The sequence below is a fragment of the Lepeophtheirus salmonis genome, chromosome 7 (assembly GCF_016086655.4).
Source record: "Lepeophtheirus salmonis chromosome 7, UVic_Lsal_1.4, whole genome shotgun sequence".
NCBI lineage: Eukaryota > Metazoa > Arthropoda > Copepoda > Siphonostomatoida > Caligidae > Lepeophtheirus > Lepeophtheirus salmonis.
Window position 1 is genome coordinate 29,591,716 of NC_052137.2, and position 17,910 is coordinate 29,609,625.

Here is a 17,910-nt window from a genome sequence, read left to right on the forward strand (position 1 = left end):
TTTTGTTTGTTTGTTTATTATTGATTTGGTTATTTTTAATTGCTTTTAATAGTATTTGTAAATTTGATTTTAACTGTGATATTGAGATGACAGAGGCCTGTAGTTCGAAAGCTTCAAACCAGTTCGGAACCTGTTACATAACAAGGCGTTCAAGTTACATATATCTGTTTTGTCGGGTATTGGAAATAAAGACCTCAAGAGAAGAAGATATACCAAAGCAGTTGGTTAGAGCATCTTTATTTAGAGAAATTAAGGATACTTGATAATTAAGTAAATAAATAACATAATAATTTCCGAACAATTCTGTTGATTTTTGGGGTTATCCACATTAATACTTTTGATAGATTCACCATAGTTATTTGATAAGAAATCCGCTTAAATCGGGATCTGTTCTTAATACATACAGGAGGTCCCTGCACAACACGTTTTCAAACACCGCAGATTTCGCATACCACGGTGTTTGGAATTATTCTGACATCCCATATAATTCAGTATATTCCCCTGGTATCCTGTTCTTTTTGTCAATTATGATGGTAAATTATAAAAAGCTAAACTTTGAGGTAGTTGTGTTGATGGAGTTCATTCATAAATTGCCCTGAGGTGTCTGCAAGGGCTCTTGGAAATTAAGGAATTTTTATCTTGGTTAATTAAGAAAAAAATTGTTCATGAAAAACAGGAGTTTTTTTTTTGTAGAATTTCTATTCTAAGAAAAGGTAATTATTCGCTCAAATTCCGGGGTGGATAAAAAATTTAAATCATGGAAATTTTTCAAACAATTCCAAAAACCAAGCCCCCTCCCCCTAAATATAATCCCAGTATAGGCCCTGATGCTTATTTATTCATATATATATAATTGTATAATTTTACATGGGGGGAAATGTCTTTAAGTATTTAATTTGATACCTACACTTAAAACTTTTGGTTATTACTTGTATGATAGAAGCTTGCAACTAAAAAGGTTGCTGAATAAATACTGGTTATGCTCCAATTATTTTAATTTTACAGTATTGAAATGACCGGATTAAAAATCAAATAAATACCCGATTAAGATATAATTTTACAATTATCTTATCTAGGATATATTATTTTTAATAATTTACGTTGAATTTTATGTTTTTATTGTGTTAACCATAGCCAAAAACCAAGGAGAAAATAATAAAAAGTGGAGAAAATATTTTTCTCATTTTATGGTTTTTTGTACTAATAAAGTCCCTGTACAACACGGATTTCATATTCCGCGAATGTTTCTTGTTCCATACAACACAATACGCGAGGAATCCCTGTATTTATAAAGAGCAGAGCCCCTTATTTTTACATTTTAAGCACAGTGCAGTGTCCGATCGTAAACCAACACTGCACCTATTTACTCGTATTTATCCATTATATTTTGTTCATATTTCTTTTCCTTGTCCATTTTCAGATGGTACTACAAACTATCCAGCTCTCCCATCGGATATTCTCCAAACTCAAAGGGTCTATATGCTATTAATAATCAAGTACGTATCCCCATAGCCATAACTTCAACCAAAAAATATACATACAAGGGTGATCTGAAAAGTTTCCAAACTCAACGTGAACAGGGCAGCACTCGTAAATAAAAGCTAGTCACATCTATCTAGCATCTAGTGAGAGTTATTCACCAAAGTTTCAGCCATTTTGGACAGACATTTGTTAATTAACAATAGTTTTGTCTCTTTTCTAAATAACTTTTCATTGAAATGTTATTTAGAGGGATAATCAAATTATATATAAAAAGTGCAAAGTGTAATTAGCAATATATCTTATTTGATAAATGTGGATGATTGTTGATTAATTAATAAGAATCAAAGTGGTGGGGATTTTGGAAAGGTACTAGAAATTTTAGATGGTAACAGTTTCATCTCTGGAACATCATTCTCCATTGAGTTATTTCCATTCAAATAATTGTGCAAATTTCAAATTATGTAAATCAATTTAAAAAATCGTTTCTTTCAATACACAAAAACTATTAATTAGTTCAGGAACATAAACAATGGAGATGAAGTTTAGAGTGAATGAATTTACTAGAAGTAATATATTTATTTCATGCTAAAAAAGTTTTCAAAAATAAAAGAAAATACTTCAAAATTTAAATTTTAAAAAGGAAGGACAAGACTCAGGATATTTTTATCTACCCTATGCTCACTCCTCTCACGGTACAACCCTCCTTCTAAATCCCATTAGAATACATCTTATATGAACAGATTAAGTCAAAATGCTTCATTTTATCTTTTTTTATCTATCTTTCAGGGCTGTAGCTTAAGTTGGTCAAATAATTCCTTCAATAGTGATGTTCACGAGTATGTCCACCTTTACTACAGAAGGTCAAAGTTTGTTAGAAGGGACTTAGCAATGGTCAATTATCTAGATACCTTCCCCCAATATGCCAAGTAATTGCCTTTAATAAAGTTTAAAAAAATAGACTGGGTCATCAAGTAATCAATCAATGCAGTAAACCATTATATCTCGGGCCTGGAACAAATGTGTTATAAGTGACATTTTGTACTTTTTTGTTTTAATAGATTAAAAAGTTTCTTTATATATCGCATAATTATAACATATTGGTTTCGGAAATGAAAAGTTTGGAAGGTTGATATTTAAAAAAATGTTAGAAGTGTGTCAAATATGATATAAGTGTTGAACTTATCCCGTGGTTCGCTTAATTTACATTTTAATAAATCTGAAATTTATTCGTCTATTCCCTTTAAACTCGGTGAAATATAGGTTTTGTGACTCAAGAATAATTATGTAAAGTTTCGACTCAATTAAAAACGAGTAAAATGGCGCAACAAATGAGTGAAATTTTAAAGCTTCCTTCAAAAATTCCCCCATGGCTATATCCAAGAAGCTCGGATGCAGCCGTACCATTGTTTATCGTACCAGGGACGTATTTACCGCCACCATGGTCTTGAGCGCTGTGACCAGTGGAGGCCAAGTGTGCCCTACTATTTTTGTGGAGAGGAAGGAGCGGCTGAATGCAGATGCTTTCATCGAGCTTTTGGATAAAAAAGTGCTACCTTATGCTGGAGAAACTTCGGGGACAACTTTATTTTCACTCAAGATGGATCTCCGTGTCATCGCAATACTAAGACCCCAGCCTTCTTGATAGACAGTTTTCTGGACTTTTGGAATCTCGACTTGTGACCACTCTCCTCTCCAGATGTGAACCCCTTGGACTACTCTATCAAGGCGCGTATGGAGGGGATGTTGTGTGCTACTCCTCACAAGAGTGTGCAGTCTTTAGAGGCTTCCATAAAGAAGGAGTGGTCCAAGCTTGAGTCTAACTACATAGTCAAGACCCACAAGGGATTTATGTCTCTTATTGAGGTAATTATAAGAGCTGAGGGTTCACATATTGAATAAAAGTTGTGCTTAGCGCCATTTTCAGATAATTTTGTCAAACAAATGTTCTCACAAAACCTCTCATTTAAATTTTACTCTTGTAAAGTTGAAAATAATATAATGTGTACCACTTGATAAGATCAACCCTGTACAAAAACACTCGTTCATACATTAAAACAAAATCTCACTTGCAACACTTTTTCTCCAGGCCCACGTTATGTCATTTTGTTCGTCGAAAAATCAATGATTCATTGGGTATGAAGTTGTCTTTGAGTCAGTCAATATCAGGACATCCATATACCAAGTAATTCATTGTAAGGAAAACGCGCAGTAGAATAGGGCGTTAGGTAATTTTGCCTCATAGACATTTCGCCTTAATAAATAAATAAATGAAGTTAAAAGTTGTGACTGTTTTTTTTTTGGTAAAATTTATGTTCCCTTGGAATTTTTTAACCAAACATAAATTAATGATGGAATCATTCTTCAAAATTTCAATGCATACAAACTAACAAAATCTCATTATAACATGAATACGAACCAGAGACAAAATAGGTAATAAAATTAGTAAAATATATATAAATAAACAAACATTCGAATAGAAGAAGTGCTAATCACTTCACCGTTACAAATTATCATTAGAAATGTGCTAAACCAAAATAGTTTGAGGTAAAACTACTGAGCATCGTCTAATAGTTATGAAATTTAAGAGGGGATTGAATGAAAACAATTGTGTAATGAGTGTCTAAAGGAATTGAAATATCTGAAAAATGTATTCTGAAGAATGAATTTTCTTTTCCTCAGCTGTTTTTATTATTATCTCACTCCTGAGTTGGTAACTTCATTTTCTGCTGCATTCAACTATATTCAAAACCTTATCGAACATAAGTGAATGCTCATAAAGATGGAGAGTAACCCTGTGGATTTGTTGAAACTTTATAATTGTAAGTCCTTATTCGACAAGGAGTAGAATTTGGAATCGACATTGGAGTAATTCTTACCAATCTCCTCGTTTATTTCCTTCTCCCTATCCTCTCTTGTGACAGCTGCTTGCAGCTGCCACCCAAACATTCTTCAAATGATTTTTTCAAGGGCTAACATGTTGATTTTCGGTTTCATTTTTTAATATCTCCATTATACACACTATTTATATATAATACTAGAAATCTGTAAGCGAAGGCTCAAGGCGTCTACTATAAATGTGGTAGGAGAACTGATACATTACTACAATAATATAAGGTTAATAGAAATACTTGGTTATACCATAACGCGTGTACGAATGATGTTTGACTTTTAACCACGCCTTTTAATATTGACGTCAAAGTGAATGAGTGGTTGCGTGTGTTGTCAAAATCTGTTTTTCTTGTCCAGCAGTTGGCATGATACATCATAGTGAATAAAAATTCTAGCAATAGTGACGTCATAGACTATGAGTGGTTGCGTGTTTGGTTAAAATCTGTCTCTCTTGCCCAGTGGTCTGTATGATACATCAAAATGAAAATTCTAGCAAGCCCGATTACATGATGGTCTAACCTTGTATTTCTATTAACCTTGTAATGATATAACATAAGTAAAGAAGGGATCTGTGTGAAGAAAAAACTAAGTTTAGGGATTTGAAAAGGAAAATTTTTGCCTTTCTTTGCTGTAAATTATTTTAAAAAATGCATAATAAAATAAATATATATATGAACTTAAATATAGTTTTAATATTTTCCCTGCGCTAATGCTATTTTAAAGGAAGAAAGTTCTCCTCCTTATAACAGTAATTCATTTTCTACCCCCAAAATCATATAACAAATCTCTTAATTCAGAAGTACTATATGTCTTGCTCCCGCCTTCTCATCGCCCTCTTTCAAAAATCCTATCACTAAACATAAGTTCAAAAGGCCATTTGTTTACTATTTGTCATATTTTTATCAGATTTCAATAGTCAAATATGCATATAGATCTATAGACAAATTATGGCTGTGAAATTCATAAGATAAAATTTTTATGAAGGTTTTAACTCCAATATCAAGCCTTTCAATGGTTTTTTTTTAGGTATAAGTATACATTTAAATCTAATGAATAGTCTAAATATGACAAAGGGTTCACAAATGCTTATATTATGTCATTGTATGTTTCTACTACATTTGCGGCTGGCGCATTTGAGCCTTCGATTACAGGTATCTAGTAAGATTTTAAATTTCAATCAAAATATTATTCACCAGCTGATTGGTGATATCGGCAATCTGGACCAGAAGGGATTTAAAGAGTCTACGTATCCACAGAACAATTACATGGTATTGCGGAATTCAAATTAAAAGAACTAAATATCAATGATTCCAAAAACAAATGTGTTCTGAACATCCCAAACATAGATGTAGTGAATGACTCACCCTTGCACAAGGTGACAAGACATCTAACCTGTCGACAATTCCCACCTCTGGTGACTACTGGATCATAGGGGCCTTTGGACCCCCACGTTTGCAAAAATCAAACCCCACACCAACTTTAAACAATCGTATATATATATATATATATAATAAAGCTATTTATATTTCGGTGTTGATAATTTTTGGGGCTAAGACCCTCCAAATTATGAAAGTAAAAAAATGTTTATATCTCAAATATTTGTCTAAATTTTTTAAAATTTAATGCTAAAATTTTTCAAAAAGGTTTTTTGTTTCACAAAAGAAAAAAAGATCTTATTTTGGTATTTATAAAAAAACAAACACGTTACGTTAAAATAGCCGCCGTTTTCTTGTGAATCAAGGACGGACCCTTTGTAATATCCCAAAAACACTCTGACGCTTTTTTAATGCTCAGGGAAGCGGCAGGAGATAAATTTAAGCTGCTTCGGAGCTCAGCAGTTCACTTGCACAGCCTGTGAGCCGGGGTCTATTATAACATATTAGAAGGGGTTCTTTATACTTACGATGGAGTTTAAACTTCTTTGAGGACCAGCACTTCACCTGCACAAACCTGAAAGGCGGCTGTATTTTTTTATTTGTTTTTATTATTCAATAATTTTGATTACCTGAACATAATATAATTGCAATGAAATTGAACAAGGTATTACTTTGTCTTACAATAAAATTAATGACGATTATATTATATTATTATTATACGATGATATTTCCCACCATAATTTTGTCTCAATGATAATTTGCTGCGCCATTTTACCACTCAACAATATTGTTTGCAATCTTTTTACGACAATAATTTGTCCGGACACCATAGAAGTCAAATTGATTGAGGGGTATCCGCAGAGCATGGATTGTAGGGGCTGCCCCCCACCCCAATTAAGGAATTTTTCCTTTTTACTAGATTTTTTTTTTCCGTCATTCCAGAAAATTCTTGCAGGAGAGCAAAAAAATAATTTTTTATGACGACCCAATTACACAAATTGAGATTACTCACTTTATCACGAACTACATTAAAAAATAAAAGTCTTCAGGCCCCTAGGTTTTTCCCTTTGAGTATTAAATATAAAACTTTAATACCCAGTTTATCCCCGTTCTTCACACGGTCTATGAAGATATATTTAAAAGGAGATTCGTTCCAGATTTCATGAGCACCGAATCTCTGGCAAGGATACTAAAGAACAATTGTTCGAGGGAAGAAATAAAAAAAAAAATTACAGGCCTATATCTTTTCTAAATACTTCCTACAAAATCCTTATGGGTGTTTTAAATAATAGAGTGATCAAATTCCTCATGCAATTGATCTCTCAAGCCCAAAAACGTGTCTTTAAATCAAGGCTCCTAGAAGATATTCCTCTCTGAATTCAAGATGCCATTGAATGCTCAGAAAATAAAGACTTTGTAGCATTTATGTTTCACTTTGAGAAAGCATTTGATACTGTCTTCCATAAATTCGTAGTTGGGCGGGCAACTATATAAATTCAAATTTTTGGATGGACTTTATAAAAAAATCTCCAGATGAACTGTACCAAAATCGACATATGACATGGTTTCAGATTCGACCCCGTTTTCACTGCCAAAAGTGTAAAAAAAATAGTTATAATAGAAAATAAACATTCAGAATTGTTTAATAAGTCTTTTATGGTGTCAAAATGTCTGTAGATTATGCTTTTTTAAGTTTTAATCTTGAATTTTGTATCTTTTAGCCAAGAAATTGGAATACGTGAACAAATTTCCCGAAAAATGACAGTTTTTGCCTAACAAAATTTTTGAAATCCCAATTTTGTTGATCTATAGTATCTACAATGTACATTTAAGTAACCATTATTTATGTTCAAATGATAAATAGTGGCTAGGACTTTAAAAAAACTGTTGAATTAGTTGTTTGTTCCATAACTTTTGTGCAATGGCCGTTTAGAAAAATATGTATCAAGTGACAAACGGATTCGAAAATTCACACTTTTTGATAAATTCTTGGCTTTGGGTAGCCATATCTACTGATAAGAAAGGACTACAGGGTTAATTTACATATCATTTTATTGAAAATTTTATAAGCTTTCAATTGATACCTAATTTATACTATTTCATGTACCGGAAAATTAAAAAAAATAAAAATATTACGCCTACTCCCTAATTTTGTTGACGTGTGTAAAAAATACCGTCTGTCATTAAAATGAATGGTACATAAAAACGTTTGGAGCTATATACTTCAAAATTTGATCGTTTGTACCTGAAATAGTACATTTTAGGGTGATTCCTTTAATATTATCCTACCAGCTGTAATACATGTATATATATATGTAATATAAACGCATCCTCAAGTACTCTCCTTGGCGTTGTGGTCTCGTTGTATCCCAAGAACACACCAATAAAGAGAATTACGAAAAAATTGGGAAGATAGTGACAAAGGAAGTCTTCAGATATAGTTCGTTGAATATTACAAAATTAGAAAAACTCTGAATCTGGGACAAATTGGTCGTTCCCAAAATTGTCGATCTCTTGAGATGCACACCCTTTTTCCAAATAAATATGTAAAACATGTTGCAAGAAATACCTCCTTTGGGGAGAAAAACTACAGTTTATCTCCAACGACCGCCTTATTATCTCACTCAATAGCTGGGGACTGGGTTCAGTCGACACAGAAGTATTTTGGAAAATTCTAACCCTTAGTTGGCTAAAAAGACTTATGAAAAGCGAAGGTGTTTGGGCAAAAAGAATCAAATACGCATTCTAAAGATAAACTTTTTATGAATTCTCAGAGAGAATATTTTCGGCACCGAACAAAGTTTTTCAAATAATAAAGACTTTGGGTAATTACTGGTATAGAATGGTAGTTTCTTAGGAAAGCTCAGTTGTTGGTATTCTCCTTGCTTTAGGTCCTTATGAACCACTCAACATTAACCCACGCCTTAGAACTGTCGATCAGTACTATAAAGAACATGTCCTTACTTCAACAGGCGAGATGAAAAGATTTTCAGGAAATACTGCAAATGGATTCTTCACGCAAGGGTCACTTCCACGACTCGTGCTGCTAATTTCCTACAACATGGCCCGCCAATCCCCTTCTTTATAGGAATTTGTTCAGTGGATAGGAAAAAAACAAAAAAAATCATGACCGAAATAAAAATAAAATCACAACCAAGCTTGTTGGTGGCAAAAACCTGGAAGGAACTAAATATAGAAGAAGAAGCTATCAATGCAAGAATAATACACTCAAACCCCTTTACAACATGGTCACAGAAGTGGTTTCGGTACAGGCTGGCGACATCCTCTATATACTCCAGCAAGTCAAATAAAACGGAACGTGGATCTCTTTTCTGTAAAGAAGCGGTAGAATCTTGGTTCCACCTATTTTATTTGTGTGATCGAGTGAGACCTGTAGTGTTGAGTGTAGAGAATATAATTACCGATAGGTTTAACTTAACTCTAAAGGCGTCAGACTGGGCATTGCTCTTAAATTGAGAAGATAGAATAATTTTAAAGTTGAAGCAATAGTTTCCAAGACACTCTTGATTATCTACGCATGTAGAACAAAAAAGGTTCATCTTCCTGGTGGTCTAAAAAAACAAAAAACCCACACAATTGCAAGATATACTGAAACAATGGACTTTTAAACCGTACAAATTAAATTTTTTAGTTTATAAAAGGGATTGTTACCCCATTCATTTAACTACTTTGGAATCTTTGATGTTTTTTTTTAAATAACTTATGAAAACTCTGTTTTTCATAGATTTGTTTTTCTAAAGAAATTTAATTTCTTTAAATTTAAGATCAATTTAAATTATTGATCTTTACTGGGAATTTTGTACATGTGGAAGGATAATAATAATAATTAAAAAGGAAAAAAAAAAACCTTCACCGATTCTCACCAGAAGTGGCTAAAAAGAGTACAACATCCTTACTTTTTACCAATAAATCCAGAGCAAGTCCGGAGTCCCTCTGTAAGATGGTGACATCATCTCATATTTTCTACATTTTGCCAAATGGTTTCACCCATGTTGTGGGTGGTGGAAGACATGGTATGGTGCCACTACGGAGTGAGACTCACCCAGATGGATTGGCTTATCGTTGCACATTGTTTCTAAGGTTCAAGATGTTTCTAAGGTTCAGCATGAGCTACGAGGTGAAGCATACAAATGGAAATATTCCCCTCGGAATCCGAAGCTGCGTGTCCTTCTTAAAGAATATCATATCATTATACTCGAATCATAATATATTTTTTTAAATCACACTGTTAACAAATAGCATCGATCCAAGGAGCGTGATTTGTTCCGTCTTCTTCTCTATCTCTGGGAATGCTTAATAACTTGTTTGTGATCCTCTTTGAAGGGGGAGGGATAAGATTTATTTATTTATATCATTACTTTTTATTACGGATTTCTATGAGGAAACACATATTCAATGATTATAAATAATGTGTGCTGTTTTTCATTATTTTTATCTCGTTTATTACTTTATAAAATATTGAATTATGTTACTTTTATTCAGATAAAAAGGAATCTTGTCCTTAGTACTTATGGTTAATTCACAATAAAGTAATTTGTTTACAACAAAAAAATAAAAACCGATTAGTCCGCTACTAATCCAATTTGTCAGTCAAAGGTCCAGTCCTTATTAGTCTTTTATTCAAATTACAACAGTTGAAATGAGTTAGTTACTATTAACTACTTCAATTCAGTCACTAAAGTTTCAGCTTAATTAATCATTTCTTTCAAAGAGACGAGATACCTAAAGTCAAACGTAGGAGATGTGTGATTACAACGTCTTATTATACGTTCTAGCTATCCTTATTATTATTTTTTTTGTTCTCATATTCGTGAATATAAGCTAGGAGTGAAGAAAATAAAAACATAGCTAGGATTATAGGACATACTAATTGGACCTTATGACTAATGAACGGGGAAAAGACCTGACCGATTAGAAAAAAGACTGAAAGACCAAGAAAAAAAAGAAAGATTAGGAATACAGTCCTTGAACTGATCCAAGACTACATATAGCTAATAAATTATAAATAATTATTTATAGCTCTTTTGCGTGTGTCAAGCATTGTTCATCCAACAAGTTTCAGTATGCTTTTGTTAGCTTAAACTCTTGTCATTGTTCAACAAGTGAAAAAATATCCGCGTTACCTATGGTAACTGGAATAGAGGATCTATTCAATATTTGCTCTGACTTTCCAACAATGAGATGTGGATCCAATACCACTGACTCCGTCTATAAATTTGTCGATTCCAAAAATTTTGGATTTCGATTTTGGCAATGCCTTAATTTACAGAGTTCGAAAGTATATGAGCAAATATACGAGGACGCCAAAGAATTAACTATTTATCAGGAAGGCTTAGAATCAACCACTTTGTGTTTGGAGATTTGTGGGGAAGTATTTGGAAAGAAAGTCTCCGTCTTGGCTCTCATCGTCTTTGATAATAGTGTTAAAACATTTAAATGTAGATGTATATACCTCAAATTCTTCAAGGCAAGACGAGAGGATATCTCCAGACTTTGCCTCCAGGGTATATGTCTGGATACATATGTAAATATATATGTAGTTTTTATTTATTCTGGGTGTTTGAAGGATTTTAAAATAAAAATTTAAAAGGTTTCGTATGCGCTTCTGGATTGAAATTTTTGGCAGGATAGTTTTAAAAGTGAGATCAGCGGTTTAGGTCAGATTAAATAGTATTAAGTGAAAAATGGAAGCTGAAAGAAACGAGATTGCCGTTCTAGTCTGCTCCGGACACACCAACATGCTCTTAGTCTGCAACCAGGCGGTTTGGAAGGTCAGGAAACTACTTGAAGATGAAAACAACATTGAAGAAAAACCTCACATTGGTCTATCAACCAAACTAACTCCAGAAGCTGCTGAAGAGGTTTTTAAAGCCAATCCAAGAATGAAAATGCCTGAGCTAGACTAAAAAAAAGCCATTGTCAAGAGCCGTAAAAATTGGTGGTGGTAAGTCGGTAAGGCTTTAGAAACGACCTTTACTTAGTCTAGTCTAAAAACAAAACAAAAAAACCCTAGTGTCCAGCACTGTAAATGTATCCTGAATTATCTTAAAAATCATGGAAACAGGGTCTTTTTTTTTATTGATAGAACAAAACTTGACTGCTAATCCTAACAGGCCAAATTATGGATATAAAACCCTTGATAAATCTTGGTAAAACGGGACCCAGACAGAGAAATCAGTTTCCTGACCGTCTAGGCCGTCTGGTTGCGAACTGAGAGCATATTCATCATGTTGGTCTAACCGCAATAGAACGGACATCTTCTTTCTTTTCGCTTCCATTTTCCACTTAAGAATATTCAATCTGACCTAAAGAGCTGACCTCACATCTAAAACTGTCATTGCAAAAAATTTCGATTCGGATCCCTAGAGAAAAAAAAATCTACGAAATCTCTTGAATTTTCATTTATTTCAAGATTTTTCAAACACCCCTTAGGTACTTGAACTCATTTTCTCTCTCTTTCCATTTACTTACAGAGTCCTTGCACCACTCATTCCACGGTCTATACCATTTTTTGTCGTGGAAAGGATTGTGATCATTCACTCCTGATGAACAGTTCCAACCACTGTGATCCCCCATACTATAGACAATTAAATCCTGTTCAATTCCCAAATGTATATTTTGTGTGTGAAAGTGAAGATTATTTCATGTATAAGTGGAAAAAAGTTGTTGTAAGTTTGTCATCTAAGAGAGACATAATGACGAGATCTAAGACTTTTTTCACTTAGTGCCAGAAGGATGAATCATTTGATCCAAGTCAATTGAAATGTATCAGGGCAGCCTATAATTTCCTATGTACTGACATAGATGGTAGGAATATTACATGGATCGTGAAGTATAAAGAAACTGGTGTAAAGTCATGCTTTGAAGGAATGGGTCGTAATTTGAATGAAGGTTTGTTATGGAGATGTGAAAGTTGTTAGAATCCTGGCGAGCATAACTTTAAAAAAGATGCAGGAGATCTAAAAAATATTTGTACTTTTAAGACGGCAGTCCCGTCCTGTTCAATCAAGGTCCAGTCCAGGTCAGTCCTAAAAAACTATTAAATAAAGTCATTGAAGACGTCACTCTTCTTTTATTCAGTAACTGACAGTCTTAAGGACCGGCTTAAGACTGCTGGACTGGATAGTTTAGATCCACGTTGACAAAAGTTATTACCAATAGCCCACAAATTAGGAATTTGAGAAAAAATAAAGAAGTTTATTTATAATTTGTGTTATAGATTTAAAAAAATAATATTAATTTATTCAATTCCAACCACTCTTGAGTTTGGTTTCCAGTATGTGGGGGAGCTGAACAATAGGGTTATTCCTCATGTCCTTCCGGGGTTTATAGCGGGAAGGACAACAGGCTCCAAAACTTTGAATATAGAGTGTTCCTGGTTCAACGAAACAAGAGAAGTTTGATTCCTTGACTAAAATAAATCTTGGCTCAGAAAGATGGGAACACTTTAATGGCCCTTGCAGTCAGTTGATACGATCTTTGTTCCTCCTATTCTCCTCATCTCGTTTGTTGGCTTTGTGGATGAATTGACGGGTAAATGTGTCCCAGGGAGTTCCTAATTTCTGGGAATTTCTTCGTTTGTTATGGAGCTCAATAGTTATCCCTCTTTGAGCCTCCATCTGGACTGATTTATAATTGATTTAACTTATAGGAAACCTTACCCGGTTAATTTTGGCGCCAAAAATCAAGTATGCATGATTATGACACCAACCCTGAATTTTGTCAACGTGGATATGAACTACCCTGTATATGTCGTCTGACAGAGTTTCATATTTTTATTACATTATCCTTAGTTAATTTTTTACACTGCTCGATATTCCATCAATTTTCATGTCCCATGAAATATTTAAGCACATGACATCATGGTTAGAGTTGTGAAAAAGAAGAGATTACATCCCTCTTGATTGTTTAAAAAATAATAGGGTTATTATAAAAAAATATCACGTTGACTGATGGCCTTTGAATCTATTATATACAGGAGGCAATCGGTAGTTTGTTTTGTTTATAATAAATATAAATATGCTGTAAACTACCAGCTGACAATATTTGTGAGTGATCGAGTTTACATATAATTTCTCTTTTTTGACAGATCTACCCATGGTTTAATAAAGTATTAACATATTATGTAATTTTAGCATATTGGACTTGTGGCGAAGGTGGTAAATTTATTACAAAGGAACCAGATCGAACAAATTGTTTTGATCCGTGGATTAATGACTATTTAGATCAGGTAAATCAAAATAATTCATATAAAACTCTAAGTCATTTGCCTCAGACCCGCACTTAATTATAATAGAAGCCTCCTATAGGGTAGATTTTAAATACTATTAATAACTGGCCTTTCTAAAGAAAAGACACTTTGCTGAAAAAATGATCAATATATTTGTTGATCATTCATGACGCAACACTTTGAAATGATTTTCAATCATGCTACTCCAATTTTTAAGGATAAAATGTTTAACTATACATCACGAATTCAAAAAATTAATTGGTTATTAATTGATTCATCCCAGACTCCCTCTCGTCTTTGAACATTTTTCGGTTTTCTAATTTATGTATTCACCAGCGGTTGTACCTAGCATTGCACAAAGTAATAAGGCGTCGGATAAAAGACAAAAAGTCATCTTTAATAATATAGAAGGTTACTCCCCAAAGAAATCCTTGTTGTTACTGCCCGTTTTTCATGAACACGCTCTGACGTAACTACTCAATACTTATATCAAATCATATTTGCTCTGTCCTCAAGAATGAAGGAATAATAATTAGAGTTTGATATTTTTTTTCTCAGTACGTTGGGATAATTGATGAGTACTTTAGTATTCTTTGTCCATCATTAATCACTAATAAAAAAACAATATTCATATCAAAATATCAGCATTTATATTTAACTCACATCTAAACATATACTGAATGATATACATAAAGAGACCAATATAAAACAAAACAGAAACATAGTTTTGTTTTTGTTTTGGATGTGTTTGTTTGCTAAGGGTAAAGGACGACTTCCCTGCATCGAAGGGAAGATGGACTGGTCTATCTAACCTATCAATCTTGGGCGACAACTTCCTTCCTTCAGTCCGGGGTACTAAAAATGGTTTGTATAATGTGTCCTCCAATACGACAATGTCCCAAAACATAAATGTCCAAAGCAAGAACGGAGTGACTGAAGAAGAAGCACATTAAGCTCATGGAGTGGCTTAGCCAGTCTCCGAATCTCAATCCCATAGATTACAAAAATCAGTAAATAAATCAAATACATATTTCTTCCACTGTATAACCTGAATTTGATAGGGAGCGGAAGTGGCGTAGTTCAAGGTATGGCCTCGGTAGGTTCATATATGAATAGGGTTGTAAATTGTAGAAAAAAGAAACTGGAAATGAATATTGTAACCCTGACAATTTGAAAAATGTTTGAGAGGAGAGCAGCTTATGACGTTTCATTAGATTAGCTACTAGATTATTATATTTTCTACTCCAGAACAAAATTTCTAGTGATTTAGTAAATGATACGTAGTTTTATGGTCTATAAAGGGAAAATATGAAATAGGTTGAGAGATATTCAATTTTTATTTAGAGTTCCGTTTTTTTATTTTTTTATCTTCATTGAACATACAACTAATACTTAATTATTATTTCCATTATCAGATTTTTCCAACGGATTTAGATGCAGTAGAAATGACTCAAGAAATCAAAGAAAAACTAGAGAGTTCACCCATGTTTGGAGGTACGCTACTCAAAACCCCTAAATTATTAAATACAATTCTTGATAAACAAATTATACAAAAGTGGAATCGATCTCTTGAGGAAAATAGAGGATTCACAAAAAACATTTTGGAAATGATGGACAATATATTTCATCATCAAGACTTGGCATGGGAAGAATTCCATAATAAGACGGAACATCATTTGTTTACCTTTAAGTTACTTGGATATGTAGAGGAGATTGGAATATCATTACTGGGTAAAAGGAAAAGAAACCGTTCATAATTCAATATTTTTCTATAATATATTTTTTTCGATAGACTATGTTACTAAAACAAATAAGGATTGTCGTTTCTCTGAGAGGTATGCATCCCATTCCTCCAAACTGTTGATTGAAATGGCATCCACTGAAATTTGGGAGGAATCCTTGTTCGGTCTGAATTTTGCGAGAAGGGATGCTGAGATTTTTATACCATGGAGTGTAAGGGGGTTTACAATTAGATTAAAATATCTTCATAATTTTGTTCTTCATAGGCCTTTGAAAATCAGACATCCAGAGAGGAATGCCTCATTACAGTAGGATCTATCAAAAAGTTGAAAAAGAACGATATTATTGATCCTTCAGAGGAAGAAAATGTAGAATTAGGTAATACAATTCTTAGTTTTATGGTAATGCCGTCACATCCTATAAATGGACCCGTTCGTCTAACTTTTGATAACACTAATTTAAACCGCTTAGAGGGTTGCATCTATTGGGATACAATCACAAGTGAATGAATATATACATATATAATATTCGGCAGTAATTTTTCACTTTTATTTCTCAAGATAAATGGAGTAATGATGGCTGTAGTATAATTAATGTACATGGGCCGCAAGTCACCTGTATTTGCAATCATTTAACTAGCTTTAGTGTCCTTTTCGGTTCCAAGAATCCAAATGATCCCTTTAAGCAAGGTCTTACTCTAACACTCGGGAGTATTTCCACTGTGGCTCTTATCTTTACCCAAATATTTCTTCACGTCAACTTTTCAAAACAGAGGGGGCGAGCTTCCAAATTCTCGGTGGAGTTGAATCGTAATTATTGTCTACTTCTGGGCCAATTAACAACAATGTTGATACAAGATCTCCATCACAAAGTATCCAGACTTACTTGCAAAGTAATTGCTCTTTGGTCTCAATACATTTGGACGGCTGCATTCACATGGTTTGGACTCGAAGGACGACTCCTCTATCGGGTTCTTATCGTTGTTATCAACGCACATCAATCAAACATCTATTTATTGTACGCCATTGGATATGGATTCCCGTTATTGGTCGTTACTTTTACTATAATTGCTGGAGTGCATTTCCAGGATGATGATAATTTCGTCCAACAAGATGTCTGTTGGTTGGAAGGGAAGTACATCCTGGGATTTATGGTACCCTTGGCTATAGTACTAGCATGGAATACCTATGTTTTGATCAAAGGAACGATAGTTACTTATGACGTAAGTATGATTTTTATATTACATAACAACATTCATGTTCGAAAGCTTTGTCAACACTTGGATAAAACTAATGTTTCTATAGAAGTGTCATGATAAAGATTTTATTGCTAAACATTTTCTCCTCATGATTGAATTTACACATTAGATTCATATTTATATGGTTTAAATTTTAGAGTCTCTGAAAGTATAATGCACATCCCTATTAACTATAGTAGACTCAGATATTTATTCACTATTCTCTGAATCAAAGACACTAATGGTGTACAAAACCTCTAAAAAAAGTCTGTTGAAAACACTTTCAAATTCGATATGATAAACTCTTTACCCATTGAACTACAATTGATATATCATGTAAAACCGAGAACTCTGATGTTATTCATGTCTTTTTGTATAAATTATCTCAGTGTTTCACAAACTGTGTGCTCCGAAAAATACACTCGTGTGTCACGAAATATATGTTTCTCTTATTTACTAGCTATCATGCCCCAAAATTAATTCGCCTTAGGATATAAAACTTTAAGAAGTACTTATCTACATGGTTCGGCAACATATCTTCCTTCCTCGAAAAGACAATAACACAAGTTTTATAAATCATAAAAGTTGTATTTTTGTTTTATAATGATAATCCACATTTATTTTATAATTATAGATGACTAATCGATTAGATAATTAGTTATTGGCGATTCCGCAAAGGTCTTAAAAATGTTGGGGATTCCGGCATAGATTTGGTTCCATTTACCCTATTTGAGAAAACGTCATATTATTTATTCAAGTGATTTTCCTAAATTGCATTTAGTTTAATTGTATAAATTATTCTGTCAAACCAATTTTTGGCAATATTTAATTTCGACAGCGAAAGTAGTTCTTCACTACTCCAACACATGTTAGCGACTGACTGTATTTTCATGAAAACTTTAGTATCTCACCTATAAAATAAAATCCAGCCCACC

The 17,910-nt window shown here is 33.3% G+C and overlaps 1 protein-coding gene across 2 annotated transcripts in view; it reads left to right on the forward strand.

Moving 5' to 3' along the window:
• Positions 1-17,910, forward strand: part of LOC121121853 (latrophilin-like protein 1) — a 36,453-nt gene that overhangs the window by 8,529 nt on the left and 10,014 nt on the right. For both annotated transcript variants that reach the window (XM_040716850.2, XM_040716849.2), the window contains exons 3-12: positions 1,421-1,496; positions 2,269-2,408; positions 10,788-11,292; positions 12,242-12,436; positions 12,494-12,659; positions 13,904-13,998; positions 15,414-15,729; positions 15,791-15,951; positions 16,005-16,239; positions 16,299-16,960. In XM_040716850.2, coding sequence (XP_040572784.2) covers positions 1,421-1,496; positions 2,269-2,408; positions 10,788-11,292; positions 12,242-12,436; positions 12,494-12,659; positions 13,904-13,998; positions 15,414-15,729; positions 15,791-15,951; positions 16,005-16,239; positions 16,299-16,960 — 2,551 coding nt within the window. The remainder of the gene's footprint in view (positions 1-1,420; positions 1,497-2,268; positions 2,409-10,787; positions 11,293-12,241; positions 12,437-12,493; positions 12,660-13,903; positions 13,999-15,413; positions 15,730-15,790; positions 15,952-16,004; positions 16,240-16,298; positions 16,961-17,910) is intronic.